This window comes from Sesamum indicum, linkage group LG4, assembly GCF_000512975.1.
Source record: "Sesamum indicum cultivar Zhongzhi No. 13 linkage group LG4, S_indicum_v1.0, whole genome shotgun sequence".
Lineage (NCBI taxonomy): Eukaryota > Viridiplantae > Streptophyta > Magnoliopsida > Lamiales > Pedaliaceae > Sesamum > Sesamum indicum.
The window spans coordinates 10,059,892-10,075,380 of record NC_026148.1 but is presented as its reverse complement, the minus strand read 5'-3'; the positions used below and the strand labels follow the sequence as shown (position 1 = coordinate 10,075,380).

The 15,489-nt window shown below is 35.9% G+C and overlaps 3 protein-coding genes across 5 annotated transcripts in view; 2 read left to right on the top strand and 1 right to left on the bottom strand.

Moving 5' to 3' along the window:
• Nucleotides 2,722-4,914, bottom strand: LOC105160493 (membrane steroid-binding protein 2-like). Its single transcript, XM_011077890.2, has 2 exons — nt 4,452-4,914; nt 2,722-3,418 (listed from the first exon to the last, which is right to left on the bottom strand). The coding sequence occupies exons 1-2, from the start codon at nt 4,760-4,762 to the stop codon at nt 3,037-3,039; spliced, it is 693 nt and encodes a 230-aa protein (XP_011076192.1). The 5' UTR covers nt 4,763-4,914; the 3' UTR covers nt 2,722-3,036.
• On the top strand, nt 6,621-9,890 carry LOC105160492. The gene is made up of 2 exons (XM_011077889.2): nt 6,621-6,880; nt 9,537-9,890. The coding sequence occupies exons 1-2, from the start codon at nt 6,695-6,697 to the stop codon at nt 9,609-9,611; spliced, it is 261 nt and encodes an 86-aa protein (XP_011076191.1). The 5' UTR covers nt 6,621-6,694; the 3' UTR covers nt 9,612-9,890.
• LOC105160491 (flap endonuclease GEN-like 2) overlaps nt 10,393-15,489 on the top strand; it is a 5,945-nt gene continuing 848 nt past the window's right edge. The window contains exons 1-13 of one of the 3 annotated variants that reach the window (XM_011077884.2): nt 10,393-10,813; nt 10,929-11,086; nt 11,390-11,451; nt 11,558-11,682; nt 12,567-12,618; nt 12,719-12,791; nt 12,869-12,942; nt 13,501-13,560; nt 13,642-13,804; nt 14,153-14,252; nt 14,416-14,498; nt 14,966-15,066; nt 15,252-15,382. In XM_011077884.2, coding sequence (XP_011076186.1) covers nt 10,746-10,813; nt 10,929-11,086; nt 11,390-11,451; nt 11,558-11,682; nt 12,567-12,618; nt 12,719-12,791; nt 12,869-12,942; nt 13,501-13,560; nt 13,642-13,804; nt 14,153-14,252; nt 14,416-14,498; nt 14,966-15,066; nt 15,252-15,382 — 1,250 coding nt within the window. In that variant the 5' untranslated portion in view covers nt 10,393-10,745. Of the gene's footprint in view, nt 10,814-10,886; nt 11,087-11,389; nt 11,452-11,557; nt 11,683-12,566; nt 12,619-12,718; nt 12,792-12,868; nt 12,943-13,500; nt 13,561-13,641; nt 13,805-14,152; nt 14,253-14,415; nt 14,499-14,965; nt 15,067-15,251; nt 15,383-15,489 lie in introns of all 3 variants that reach the window. The other 2 variants (XM_011077886.2, XM_011077887.2) reach the window with 2 other exon arrangements.

Here is a 15,489-nt window from a genome sequence, read left to right as displayed (position 1 = left end):
AAAAAGGGTTCGACTTCCACGTCGTAAAGTCAGATTGATAATTGCTTACAATATCAATTGGATGACTTCTTGTTTTCCTTTAATCATCATGCAATCAATTTTAAGTACCTGTATTATTGATTTTGATGGGGGGTATTAATTCTAACTGAAGCCTAAAATACATAACCGATTGAAGTTAGTTCCTTAAAAATCACAATTCTAACAGCAATTTTCAACAATGTACTATGATGTTCAATGTTTGAATGCCAGTCTATTCTTGAAATTGACTCCATTAACTATATTCATGTGCCACAACTAAAGAATGAAAGTGGTGCTTTGGAAAGATAATGAGAACAGAATTATGTGTCTTTTCTTTATTTAACTTTTTGTTTTCTGTCAACTCATACCATCTTGCAGGCTGCCGCTTAATTTTGCTTTACCTAGTACTAGTACAAACATCTGAAGTAACAGTTTCTGTTAAAATTACAAGTCTGTAACATGTGCTTACGCTGCATTGTGATTGTAGAGATCTGATGACCATCAAGGGAAGAAGTTCATCACAAGGAGTAGATAGGAAGTTGACCGTGTGTAATAATCATCTGCGATATCGGTCTTTTCAGACAGAACATCACAAAGAGATGCATTACAGAGTTTTATCAAAGAGAGAGAACTATCTCAACCAGTGTAATATCTTAGCACATGAAGAACCTAAATTTTAGAAACTATTTCGGGTTGAGATTAGTATTCTAACTTCTGATTCAACTCAAAAAATTGACTATGATACTTCAGCAACATGAAAAATGAGCATGACATCCTTTGTTCTCTAATTATAGCTGAACTAGGTTACAACTTCATGTTCACGAAATCTGCTCAAATGCCAACTAGCTGCAAGAATAACAATGAAAATTGTCAAATGCCAACACTTAGCATCCAACAACGAAAGCAAGTCAGTCTATATCTGCCTGCTTTGTACATACAAAGCTATCAATAATTTCTCTTACCTGGAAGGAATTCTCGCCTCTGAATCAATTGTGGAGAGGGTTAGGCCCCTCAGGGACAAGCAGTCGAGCCACAACGTGCAGAGTTTCACTCTTCTTTTCCTCCAAGTGATCCCCATTGTAAGGAACTGTTGCAAAGTTCTTAAGATAAAAGGATAGGAATTTAGCTCTTATTGTGAGTTCTGATTCTTCCGTAGGAGGACTGCTGATGCGCCTGAAACTGGATACCTGAACCAATACCAGAAGAATTATGAATATGATAAATAAGTGGGAAGCAGTTAAAATTCTCATATCTAATGACGAAAGAAATCTAGACGAATACTTTTGAAAGGAAAAAAAGTAAGAATTTATTATAGATGTTAGGTGTAATGAGGTGGGAAATCGCCTTATAATGGAACTGGGATCCTGTTGATTTCGAAGCAAAAGTCAGAAACAAATATTGCAAGAAACCTGTCCGATTGGAGCTGACTAGCGAACAATATCAAGAATTCGGATTATCCAACAAAATGATTTCGTGTTGTGATGTCTTAAGGAAATCTGCTTGTTTTAATTAATATAGATGGATACTTGATGACAGTTCAATTCAGGTTTCACCAATTATATTCAATATGCTAAAAAAATATAGAATCGTTTGGAGTATGCTTTCAAGTAAGTGTCTGTATCTGGTAGAGCTACTCAGCAATGCCGTATAAGCTGGTCTCTTGAGATAAAGTAGGTAATCCTTGCAAGCGAAAAGATTACAACCTAAAACCTCTTTTCACCCCCAAAGAATCAAACGTTGTGTTCACTATCTGAATTCTGTTACAAATAAAACGCCATGTAAAGACTATAAAGGAAGAATTTGAACTTGCAAGTAGCAAAAGTATGAAATGATCAGCAAAACAAGTTGAGTATTTGATCAAGAAATGCAACATTTTTGTATTTTTGTATTCAGTGATAGGCTTGCATATTATAAAATAAACTTGTTTAACAGTCAGGCCGATCTCTGTTTACTTTTTTAACAGAAAAGCTTTCACTGATGCAGTTAAAGCCACGTCTTCTGCATTTATCCGGTAAAAATGAAAAAAAGAATTGCTTTGCTAGAAAGGTTTCCATTGTCTTTTGTCTTTGTTGGTCCAAATGCAACCTAAGGGACGAGACAATAGTTCGGGCTGGGACAACCACATTTATCAAGCTGTAATGGTTGGTAAGTTGACCTGTCCCCAGTTGGACATAAAACGCTTTAACAATATCATGAACTTTGTAATTGTACCTGCAGATCAGCAATCTTGGTGCAAAAACTGCTCCATAACTTGATCATATTCGCCATAAGCATAGGCTCTTTACATATCGAGAGTGAGAATTACTGGGTAGCATTAGAAATCCTCGCACGTACATCATAAGTCTGAACGCTGACCACCACGAGAAGTGCTACTGGCTATTAGCAAGGTTCAGAAATGAGTTGATGACAAAGTTGTTGAATAATAGGGGAAATAATTGTTATTATTATTGTTTTCTTGGGTGCTCTTATTATTATTTGTCATTGGGGCCATGGGCATCTGGTCTAGTAAAAAACACAAATTGCCTTTGAAAGTGAAAGCAATGTCTTGCCAAAAATCATTTATTTGGAACTTCTTGTCTGCAGATCCTTGGGAATCTTTCATAGTGGACATGGGCATTTGGCCCCATTTGGCTTTTTTTATTCTTTATTATGGCTTGGAAAACATAAGGCTTCAAATCTGCAGCTCAATTGACTAACAGTAAATACTAGAAATATATTTCAGCCAAGAAAATGGATGGCCAAAGCATATATTAGCTTCCAGAAGTAAGAATACATCGATAAGAGTCTATGGATGAAATCACTAAAACAAAGGAGTTCCAAGAATCATCCACTCCTCACAAGGAAGTCAGGAAAACTACTGTTATCCCCAACTTAACAAGTCATTATCCAACAACGGGATGTTTAATCAGCTTTGATATATAACTTTTATCCTACACTTTGTATGATCCTCCATGCAAAACAAGGCAAACCAGGCAGCCGATGATTCAGCCAGCTTGGCAGTTCATTGCTCTTTGGAAATCACTCCTTTTTCTCAGCATCACCAGCGCTTTTGGCTTCCTCAGTTTCCTTTGCAGCACTCTCCGATGTGCCATCTTCAGCTGGCTTTCCGACATCACCATCAGCAGCTTCTGCTGGCTTACCAGCATCACTTTCAGCAGCCTCGCGTGGTTGGCCTTCAGCAGCACTATCACTTACTCGCACGGTGGACTTGACAGTTCCAACCTTCACATACTTGCTCATGAACTTGTATTCCCAATCTTGTAAAGCTTCAAGCTCAAATACACCCAGGCCAGTGAGATCACCATTCAGATCTTTTTGTTCGAAAGACATCTTTGCAAGAGCTCGACTAGCATCCTTTCCCGCAAACAAGGCGTAAGGTCCACCAGGCCCATAAAACATTCTGCAAACAACAAATATGATTAAGTACAGAAATATTTTGAAAGGGGATGATTAAATTTATCTTGATTTCAGAAGGCTAAAGTATGTGGTCTCAGAGAGTACACTACTTGAGTATGGGAGGAATGGTATTTGAACTCACTTTGGGTTACTGAATGCTGTAGCAAGCAACTTCACTCAACTAATCAACTCATATTTGCATTCAGGATGGTAATTAACTACGAGAAGAGATAATCACATGGAGTCCATAACTACATGTATATGATAGTTGTCCGAGTTACTCTGTCACTATCATCTGGAGATGGCAGGATGTTCTTCACTTCCATGTAGGCTAAATTAATCACTTATTGAGTTTTTTATCACTGAAACAAGTGACAACTGATATCATAAAAAACCAATGTGTAATTGTATAAAAACAAATTTTCAACTTATAACTATCATACTTTTGAGTGAGGGGAAATCAAGAAACACAAAAGATATGCACAATAAAAATCATTTAGACAGCATACGCTTATTGATTTGCTCCAATGGTTGACAAAAAGATATACCAATTTAAATCAAATATCCTACAATCACCAATTCACTATACATAATATCATCTGTGTTCAGTTTTTACAAAATGAAAGTAGATTTGACAAACGGTAAACAGAAGCCAATACAGGCATACATGTCAATGAATTAAGAAATCATGAAACGTTCAAAAAACAACCTTGAACCAAACAAGGGACAAAGAAAGATGGACCAACTCCTCCTCTCTGTGCAAAAGCACATACACATAATTCACAAATCAGAAACCACAAAGCACCAACAAAAACTTCAAAGTTCCAGTTATTTCTGAGCACCAAATCAACAAAAAAAGGTCCAAACTTTACCCTTCCCGGAGCCCATATCACCAAATTCATACACAAGTCATAATCTCAATCTCAGCCCACCTAGTCCACAACCACCAAAGTTCATCACTACCACAAAAACAACTATATATATCTCAATAGACACAAAACGAAGCACCCCAGCAATCAAAAACATAAACCTTATACCTGCTCTGGGAGACATCATAGATCTGACCCTTGATAGCCATGAGCAAAGGCTTCTTAGGATCAGAGCCATCATACTGTTTCAACTCCTCATCAGTAATCTCACCAACCTGAACAGGAGGAGGAAGAGGCTGCAACTGCTCCTCAAACTCCCCGGAACCACGGTGATGTGCATCATCAGAAGAACCGAAATAATTTACGGCCATGTAATAAAGGGCCAGGCCTACAGCAATAGTGGTGAAGAAGGTAGCTGGCGAGAGCCCTGTATATGCTGTGATTGATTCTTTTAAGGTCTCCCACAATTGAACAGCCATTCTTTCAGGGGCTCAAAGGACTGGTAGAGAGAGAAAGAATTGATTTCTTGAGGACAACGATGAAGAGTAGGAGAAGTGGAGTATTTCTTGAATTTTCAAGGGTGGCGTTTCTGATTTTTATCTACTCTCAGATGGCTACAATCATGTGTGGGGGATGGGATGGGGTGGGGTGGGGGGAGGGGGGGGCTTGTTAACACCTTTCTAGACTAATTGACTACTGACTAGTAACACCTTTCTGCTCTCTTTTTTCTTTTTGTTTTTTTACCATAAGATATTTTACTATAATGGGGTCACAAAAAAAATTAATGTATATCTTGTGAAAAACTGATCAACTAATATTCACAAGGTCAATTTTAATAACTTGTACAGAGCCATATATCACTTTGATATCCCTTGAATGGGTAGGGCATCAATTGTTGACATTTTGAGTGTCTGGATCTGTTACGCACCCGACTCGATAAAAAATATGGGCGAATTTTCAATCTGTTTGGTTATTTTTTTAGTTTTTAAAGGGTAAAATTGTTAAATGGGGATTTTACATTATTTAACTCTATCAAGTAACCAATTTTTTTTTTTTTTGAACTCTAATTAATGTGTTTTCCATTATAAAGAGCCAAATTTCCATAAAAGAGCCAAATTTCCATAAAAGTAGGCCTTGAACCCAAATTCAATTGGTTGGAAAATATAGTAGCATTGGCGAATTTTTTGGTCCATAAATAGTGAGCTATCCTCAGAGTCCTGAGCTTCCCTGCAGGAAGGGAAACGCATACGCATGAGCCTCGCGCGGACAAAAAATAATGGCTATAATTAAATACAGGTCGTTCATCAACTTTTTTTTTTTTTTCCTTTCTTTAATATTTGGCCCCATTATTTATTTATTCATTTCATTACTATTTGATTTAATTAAAAAAATCAATATCGTGAGTGGATAATTTAAAGCAAATTTTTATTGATTGCAATATTTTATTTTTCTCTTTCTGCTCCATTTTTTATTCTCTTTTAAATAATTGCATTTTTTTGTTGTGAAATTTTTAAATACATTATGAAAAAATAAAAAAGAAAAACATTTTATATTTGTGGGAATGATAAAATTTGGGGATAATTATATTGTCCTCCCAAATGTTTGGTATAATTATAAGTAAACCTCTTGTAATTTGGGAAATTACATTTAGTATCCAGACGTTTGTTTTCATCTAATAACTAGATACCTCAATTAGCCAAAAATTCACCGATGTTACTGATATTAGCAATATAAAAATGAACGAGGATTCATATTTATCTCAATTGATTTATTGCATGTTAAATATATATATATATATATGTGTGTGTGTGTGTGTGACTAAACAACCATGATAAGAGTAAAAATATACATGTTCACATGCATATGATGTAAACATATATAAGAGTAATTTTGTCAGAAAAATATTCATTTGACCTGTAATAAGTCTATAATAAATATCAATTTTCTTTTATTTTTGTTAATATCAATAAATTTGTGAATTTTGACTAATTGGGAGATTTATTAGTTAGATGAAACAACTTTCGGGATACTAAATGTAATTTTTTGAATCATAAAAAAAATTGTATAATTAAACAAAATTTTGAGGACAATGTAATTATTCCTAAAATTTAATTAAACAAAAAAATGAATATTGTAAGAAATGATAGTCCAGTTTGCTTTAATGATCCAATATTCTGGGCAACACAAGTTCCAAGTCCAGCAAAAGCCCAAATGTCTCAGACCAAGCCCAATAAGGCTTATTTCTAAGGTTGCTGAGGCCCAAACCAGAGAAATCCAAAATGATCCGGTAGCCCGATTCAGATCAAACGCTGTATTTCTTTGTTTCAGCGGAGCAATTCCGTCTTTTGGTTTTGCATCTGGTTTTTCACTCTCCAGTAATAGTAGTAGTAGCAGAAGAAATTCTATAGCAGATGGGCGGAGGAGGAGAGCACCACCACGCCGATGGGGCCCACGGCGGAGATTTCAGAGCGAAAGTCTGGAGTATGACGGGCGGGCCCTACTGCCGCCCCAAGCACTGGAAGCGCAATACCGCTTTCGCCATGGCTGGCATCGTTTTGATCTGCATTCCCATCGCCATGAAATCTGCCGAGCTCGAGGTACTTGCAGAAATATGCGCTTGTTCTTGTGATTAATTTGTTTTTGTGGGTTAAGGGGATTTTGGTTGTTTACTGATTTGTTTTGCTGTGGAGGGTTTGAGTGTTTGGGCATTTGGCGTTTCCTGCGTTATTCTTGATCAAGTTCGGATTTTTAATCGCTAGGGCTTTAGTTTCGTGCTTTGTTTTTCCAGTTTTATGCGTATCATGTTTTTCTTGCTGCTCAAATGGTTGCTTTTCTCAAAGTCTGGTGGTCATCGAGGTGTAATAAGGTTAAAATTCGTTTAATGGGTTAGTGACCCGAATATGACCTTGTTTTGGCTGGCGAGACTGGAGTTCATGGCTGCATTTTTTTCTTGGATTACCGTGAAGGAAAGGAGCAAAAGAGGGCAAATGGGACGGATCTTTTACCTCTCAGTTATTTCTACTTTATTTCAAGATCAAATTAAGTTATAATATCTACTAATTCGTGACTGTGATGAAAAAGAAAAGAGAAAGTTTGGAATTTTGCTCTCTCTCTGTTAAGCCCTTAATCTGTTCGACAGAATTAGAACAATCGGCGACAAGATTCGCCGCAAGAGATAATGAAATTGGACTGTCAAGGAAACTAATTTCTGTTTTCAATTTGATTTCTCTGTTCATTCTCCCCCAATTCTCACCATAACTACATACTGTTAGTGCTCTCAACAAGGGATCTCTCTGCACGTGTTTGTCATCCCATAATGCTTAAGATTTTTCTGGAAAAGGAAATAGCTAACAAGCAAACATAACTAATAATCTGATAACATCAAATGTGGGCTAACTTTGTGAAAGCTGTATATGGACTCCTGCTTAATCCAAGTACCGGGCTGGTTTTCGGATCTCTCTTCTTGGTTTGGGCTGGGCTGCCGACACTTTGTGAGTGGGCCTATCACTCTCTGTTGTATATTGCATGATCTTTCTTCTTGTATTACCCAAAGTATTCAAATATGAGAAACATAGTGTTTATATCCAAGTGTAAATGCTGTGTAAGCTTGGTGGTTATTTAATTGGAAACGAAAGAAAATAATGTGTACATGGGCTCATTCAAAACGGCATGAGAGCTAAGTAATTTTCCTTTCTGTAGTCAGCATAGGGAGTAGAAATGATTCAAAAGTTTTTCGGTTGGAAGTGGAAGAATGATATTGATGTATTGGTCCATTCCATCTAACTGTTCTGCCTCTCATGGATAGACCCTTTGTAATATGACATTTTGTGCTCAAATAGGCTTGCTTCCATAGATAGTTGCAGTTCTTGTTAGTGGAAGTTGATTGCTATACGTAGACTTAACTGAGCAGTTACAGGAGGATTATTCATTAAAATTATTGTCTCCATGAAGCTTTCCATATGGTTACAAGCTTTTTCAACCTTGTTTATATAATCCTCTTTAGCTTGTTGATGACTTGTTTTACTAATGGATCAAGAAATCCTTTCAACTTTTAATTCCAATAGCCGAATTGCCTATGCTTGTATTGGATAAACATCGAGCGAGAAACTCGTGTTTCTGCATTCACTATGCACAAATTACTACACTGGAATTGATGAAACTAAAATGTCCAGAGATACAATTTCCATTTTATAAAAGTATATGTTGATACACTTCGTATGGTTTAGTTGTTAACTGCAAACACACCTGATGAAGAGTCTATTCTATTAACTAGGTTATTCTTTTCCAGAAATCATAATATCATAGCCGAATTGATGCATATGTTGCTAGTCTCAGTTTTCCTGTTTCTTCCAAAATTTAAATATCTAGCAGAATTCATTTTTGTTGAAATTAGTTCTTGCTTTCAAGAAACTCGCAATGCCAGATATACATGTTGCTACTCTTGTTTCTGATATCTACTAAAACGATATTTCTTCTTTCAAAATTTTTCAAATTTTTTTGGCTTAACTCTAATAGATCAGACATAGCAAGCTATTAGGCTAAATGCATCAGCCATCGGGTGATTCTTAAAAGCGGATTGATGACCTGAAATTGTTACTGATCCATGTCATAGGCCGAGGCTTCAAAAAAATCTAGATGAAGAAGGCCTTCTTTTGATATAAATGACATCATATGGGTCAATACATAGTGCTTTAGTTTAACTTTCAATTCTAGTAATCAATTGTTATATTCCCTAGACGGAAATTGTAAGGAATTGATTTTTGTTAGCCTTATTATATGGTTTTGTGAGATTACATATTTTAGCTTCATTTGTTTGGACATGGAATGAGAAAAGATGCATATCGGTGATATCCATTTTCCACTTGCCTTGCTTTAAAAAAGTCAGATCAAGATTAAGAGTTTTGTCAACTCTGATAGTGCGGAGAACATATTCTTGAGGAATCCCTTAAGTCTGCTGAACATTGGACTAGTGAAATTATTGTTCTAAAACCTCAGAAGCTGTCGAATATCTTGAAGATCCGAAAGAGTACCTTTTCCAGAAAAGTTAAACTGGAACCCCTTAGAATATAAGCCAGCAATTAATGTTCTCTTACTAGTAATTAATATCTTTGTTTTCAAGATTTTGAATTCCGTATGTTGCTTTTGGGTTCCAATATACAAGTCTAATTTTCATCAACTGATTTACTTTATCATAACATGAAACTGATCTACATATGTTCATCTATCTTACTAAACTTTGAATATTTCTTGCAGCAACGTCCACATCTTCCAGTTCATCCAATTCCCTCCCAGATCTGGTGCAAGAACTTTGGGAACAAGGATTATTAGTTTGTAATAAGTTTTGTAATGCAACTATAAAAATCACATTGCCTTCTGTAATCAATTTCCGATGGTGTATTTCTGGGGTACTTTTATTTCTGAAACAAGTGACTGTGAGGGCTGAGGTCTCCATTTGATGAAATAAAAGACGATTGAATTGGTGTTCAGGTTCCTGTAGAGACAACATTTTATAAGCCTTATTGCGCTATCACGGTTATTGTCTAGTTGCTATTTGTAAGAACAACTTCTGCACTGAATGAAGTTTGTTTCCAGAGTTCTTGCTTGAAATGAAATTTACTCTGAAGATATGCTTTTATCTGCACCCCCTCTTCTTGCCACAAGTGATGCTACTTTCAATGCTCTGTGCAAATTAAATTTTAGGGATAATTATATACTCTATGGTTTATTTACAAAAATCATTTCTATCTTTTATATAATTACATAACTCACTCTGACAATAAAAAAACAGGTGTAGTTTGTGTAAGGATTTTTTAACATTTTGGGAAGTGCATATATAAATTTTCAAAAAAAGCAGCAACGATTTGTGTAAATAAATTATATGCTAGGAGGTGTAGTGTAACTATCCTTGGATTTTATAATGTTCATCATCCATTGTTTTTCGTTCCCCCTATACTTCTCATTGAATAAAAAGATTTCAAGATCTCAGAGCAATTTTTCCTCTATGGCGGTATGCTGCTTCTCATTGAATAAAAACTTACTGTAAATTTTGATTTCTCAAACTTTCTTTTTCCTACTATTTTCATACTAGAACATCTTTTGATAAAAAGGAATCAATGCATTCAAAAAATAAATAGAAAGAAAAAGGAAAGTCAAATTTGCTCTTCAAGCCCCTTCCGTAGATTTCACACACAATGTAACCCCTCAACTTTTCAAATTTCAGTCTTGGCTCCGTAGGTTTTGGAAGAGTGAAGACAGTACGTTGCAGAAAAGCATTTCAAAAAGCTGAAACGATATCAAATCAACGGCTACTTCTGTGAAAACTCGTTTGCTATTTCTCAGTTACACCAATTCTCGCTCGTCTTGAATAAACCAGTTATGGTTCTTGGTAAAGAACTTCACACACAGTATGTGTGATGTAACCCCTCTCAAGTGAAAAAAGGTGGAAGAATCGGTGAACAGAGGATGGGAGTGAAGAACCTTTGGGATATCTTGGAATCTTGCAAGAAAACTCTTCCTCTTCACCATCTCCAGTAAGTTAATTTCTAGTAAAATTATCTTCTGCTGAAACCCATTATTTTAGTACATGTAATGGTCTGTTTGAAGTCGAAATGTAGGTGCTTTTTTGGTGATATGATTATTGTCTAGGAACAAGAGGGTGTGCGTGGATTTGTCTTGTTGGATGGTTCAACTTCAAAATGTCAATAAATCGCATTGTCCGACGAATGACAAGCTTTATTTGAAGGGTCTGTTCCACCGCCTCAGGGCCCTCATTGCTTTGAATTGCAGCCTTATCTTCGTTACTGGTATTCTATACCCTTTCTCTTATGGAAGTACTGTAATCTTTAATTTGGTCCTGTATTATACCATCTAAAGTTCAACGTATATTCATCAAGCAAAGTTCTCTTCATTTTCTAATTGGGGGACATGTTGAACTTTGCATCTGATAATGTTCTAGCAGCTCTCTGCTATTTTCAAATGTTCGATCTTTTCTAGTCCGACAATCTGAATCTTCAATTACAGTATCTTCTTTTATGAAAGTTGTGACTTAGTTTATTGATTGAGTTTTTACTATAACTATGAAATGGATGTTTTTGTTGGTTGTCTAGATGGCGCGATTCCTGCTATCAAGTTATCTACATATAGGCGCCGCTTGAATGTTGGAAATGAGGTAATACTTTCTCTCAGACAATCCGTAAATTTTGCACCCTTCTGCAACATCACCATTTTCCTGACACCATGATTCTTCATCTTACCTTAGTGCTCTAAACATGCAGGCCATTCAAGATGCTGGAAATCCTCGCAATGTATCAGTTAAAAGAAATAAGGGATCTGAATTTTCATGTATGATTAAAGAAGCCAAATTTCTGGGTGTGGCCCTTGGGGTTCCATGTTTAGATGGGTAACTTACTTGGCCATGTTCAAATTTTAGTTTAAAGCTCATGCATTGGAGAAGGAAGAGAACACACCAATCTCTAACATTCCCCCTGTTTGTTTCCTTGGAATTTTTTCATTTAAAGCAAAAAAAAGAAAGCTATGACTTTTGCCATCTGAATATCTAGCACCGCACTTCGTGTATGATATTAAAAGAAATTGCAAAAGTACTCTCTCTCTCTCTTCTTTCTATCTTTCTATTTTTTTGTTCAAAAGATTCAGTTTTGTATTCAGAGAATAGTGCGCAATAATTGACTTTACAATTTTCTCTTATCTATCAGGAGTCCAATTCTTTTATATATCATTACTCTTGTATAGTGAAAACCTGTACTTGGGGAATACTAATTTAAGATTTATCATGTTACATATATTATGAGTAATGTGAATAAAAAGCTCTTGTTGGGAGCAGCATTAGACAAACTTTGGTTCTGTGAGTTTGTTTTCTGGCAGTATGGTTACAACCAATTCATGGGTATGGTTTTGTTCATCACCAATTCAACTGTTCACATTGTTGTTGGATAAATAATTTATGGATATGTTCTTTCTCTTTGTTGCCAGTACAGTTGTTTTCTTTATGGTTTGGATTTCTTCGACATTATGTCTGTCCTTAAACGAAAACATTTTCTTTTGGTAAAATAGCAAATTATTCAATAAAGTTCTTGTAATTTAGTCACTTACCAGATCATAGAAATAATCCAAGATGTAACCTTGACTGTCTAAAGGGTACATCTCTCTTATAGCCTGAGATTCTCAAGTCTCTTTGAAAAGTTCAAATTAGAGTGGATGTCAGAAAATGTAGATGACACATTCGATCTATTTTGTGTAACTCTCTGTGGGCTAAATCATATGCAGGATTGAGGAGGCTGAAGCTCAATGTGCATTGCTTAACTCAGAATCGTTATGTGTATGTGGATGCTCTTATTTTCCAATACTGTGCCGACTATGAGACACATTATTTCAGCTGGAACTCTGATTTCTATTGTTGTCATAACTTTGATCATTAGGATGGGTGTTTCACATCAGATTCAGATGCCTTTCTGTTTGGTGCAAGAACAGTTTATAGAGATATTTGTCTTGGTGAGTTTATGAAGGTTTTTGCTTCCCAGTCATTCAATTGTTATATACTTATTCTGCTGTGTTTTTCTTATGTTTAGGAGAAGGTGGATATGTTGTTTGCTATGAAATGGATGATATCGAGAGACAACTCGGGTTTGGAAGGAATTCCCTGGTAATTTCTCTTTGACTTTTTATTTGAATATCGAACAACATTTTTAAAATTAGACATTTTATGTTGGTCATTCAGTTTGATCTTATCATTTCCGCATTAGGGGGAAAATGTGGATTCTGAAGGATAAATGCTGCTTTGATTATACTACAGTGTTATTTTGCATGAAGTTATTAGTTGTGACAAGTTGGATCTGAATAATATAGCTGCATGAATTGCAGAAGTGGAGCCAAAGTTCAAAAGTGAATTCCAACTTTGGGGAACAACCTTTCTAGTGGTTACTTTTCACTAGAAAACCTTGTTCCCACTACGGGCATCAGAAGCCTCTGAGTCCTACTTTTGCTTAGAAATATATTATGTGAGAATACTCACTGTGAAATATTGTTTCTTACCAGCTTCATAGAAATTAGCAAAGTGGCAATTTTCAGCATTCAACTTCTGAAGAGTGATTCACAATTTCTTTTATGTATTAAGTTTATGCAGTTAGAATGAGAATATTAGTATAGAGTTGTATGTTTCAGAGCCTCGATTAACATTTTATGTGCAATTTATGGCCTTCAGATCACTCTTGCTATTCTTCTTGGCAGTGATTATACCCAAGGAATTCGTGGTTTTGGGCCGGTAAGATTAAGAAATTGTCAACTAATCCCTTTTGATCTTCAGTCGAACTACCTATATGACATTCTTTTGTCTTGGATGTAGGAGTCAGCTTGTCAGATTGTGAAATCTATTGGTGAGTCAGCTGTTCTTCAGCGGTTTGCATCAGAGGGATTATCAATTGCAAAGAAGCAAAAAAGCTCAAAAAAGAAGGGCCAAATGTATAAGGATAAGAAGAATAATGCTGATAGTGAGAGGGATTTTAATGGTGAGTTATTCGAGACTGGTCTTTATCATATGACTTCCATTACCAAATTGTTTCAACTTTTTATTCGGTTTTTAGTCCAAGTAAGGATCTTTTTTCCAAATTGCTATATGGGTATCTCATATATTAGTTTAATATAAGATTTAACTTTGACTTGTACCTTTCCATCTTACTGCTTTTCTAAATTCACTTGATGTGCTGGAAGTTTGGCTGGCATTGCTTTATTCAAACTGAAGATGAGGACAAGCACATACATTTGATACTTATTGATCTAGCTGCAAGAATAATACTGTAGTAAGAGACCGCTGCCATGATATTAAGCCCTCCTAACTTAATCTTACTCCTACACAGGAATTGAATGTGATTTAGCTGTAGACAATAAGTTCTTGCAAGTGATCAATGCATACTTAATGCCAAAGTGCCATTCAGCAGACTCAGATGCTGTGCACAGGTATAATTCTAGCTTACCCACTGCTATGTGAGTGTGAAGTGTCAAGGTTTTCTTTCTGAAGAAGTTTTTCTCACAGTTGACACTTTAGAGATGTTTGACAGGTTTTATTACTTTTTGTTTTTAAAACAAGATCTATGAAATTTTCTTTCCTCCGTTGATGTAGGGTTCTTGCTCTTTATCCATTCAATCACAGCCAACTGCATCAGATTTGTGCTCAATTTTTTGACTGGCCTCCTGAAAAGACAGGTTAGAAAATATAACGCACACATCCTCGTTATGGACCAAATATAAGAGATTCTATATAGGTATATCTGCATGAAGTGTACGGACATGCTTACATCAGTGTACTCATGCACACAAATCCTCAAAGTACATGCAACAATTATAAGCTACATAGGTACACATTGACCATGTGCTGGTCTTAGGTTCTTATTTGGCCAATCGACAATATATGGTAATAGTTGCACATATGATAGTTCGACAATTATTCTAATCTGGTGCTTTTTGTGATGAAAGACATCTTCTTTATATATGGTATGGTGAAAGTTGTATTCAAGATTGCAATAGATGTGAAGGTGCATCAAAGTAGAACCTCATCCTCTTTTGAAACCAAAACCATCTCTAGTGAAGTGGGAAAGATCATGTAGAACCCATTTTGTTTTGTGCTACACCTCTCGCTTCTGAAGGTTTGTGTGTTCTTGGCTTTTATACAGATGAGTACATCCTTCCAAAGATTGCTGAAAGAAACTTGAGGCGATTTGCTAATCTTCGTTCAACCTCGTCGGAATTAGGACTCCATCTGCCAATTAATGAGGTACGAGGCACCAGTCTCTTTATTGGTGTATTGGAACTGTGTGTTTTTAAGGTTTACCTGATGCTACCAGTGAATTTTCTATGCTTACTGCCATCTGCTTATATTGATTATTTCTCTTTTAACTTTTGCTTATGGTCAACTTTTAATATATGAAAAATGCAAAAATAAATTGCTTGGGAGTACAGATACCAGTGAAGTGTCCTATATCTAGCATCATCAAGCAAAGGAAATTCCAGGGAAGAGACTACTTTGAGGTTTCTTGGGAAGACATGGATGGGCTCAAAGCATCCGCCGTCCCAGCTGATCTGGTGGAGAGGTATTTATGTTAATACCTTAACAGTTGGTCTATGCTCTATGCATGGGGAAACTTGAACACATTAACTCTGCTACACAACAAAATAGTACACATATTACACATTCCAG

Excerpts from the sequence above, each read along its gene's own strand:
- LOC105160492 (XM_011077889.2), top strand. The coding sequence starts at position 6,695 with ATGGGCGGAGGAGGAGAGCACCACCACGCCGATGGGGCCCACGGCGGA. Across the intron at positions 6,881-9,536 it reads TGAAATCTGCCGAGCTCGAG|CAACGTCCACATCTTCCAGT; the intron begins GTACTTGCAGAA and ends TATTTCTTGCAG.
- LOC105160493 (XM_011077890.2), bottom strand. The coding sequence starts at position 4,762 with ATGGCTGTTCAATTGTGGGAGACCTTAAAAGAATCAATCACAGCATAT. Across the intron at positions 3,419-4,451 it reads TATGATGTCTCCCAGAGCAG|AATGTTTTATGGGCCTGGTG; the intron begins GTATAAGGTTTA and ends TGTTGTTTGCAG.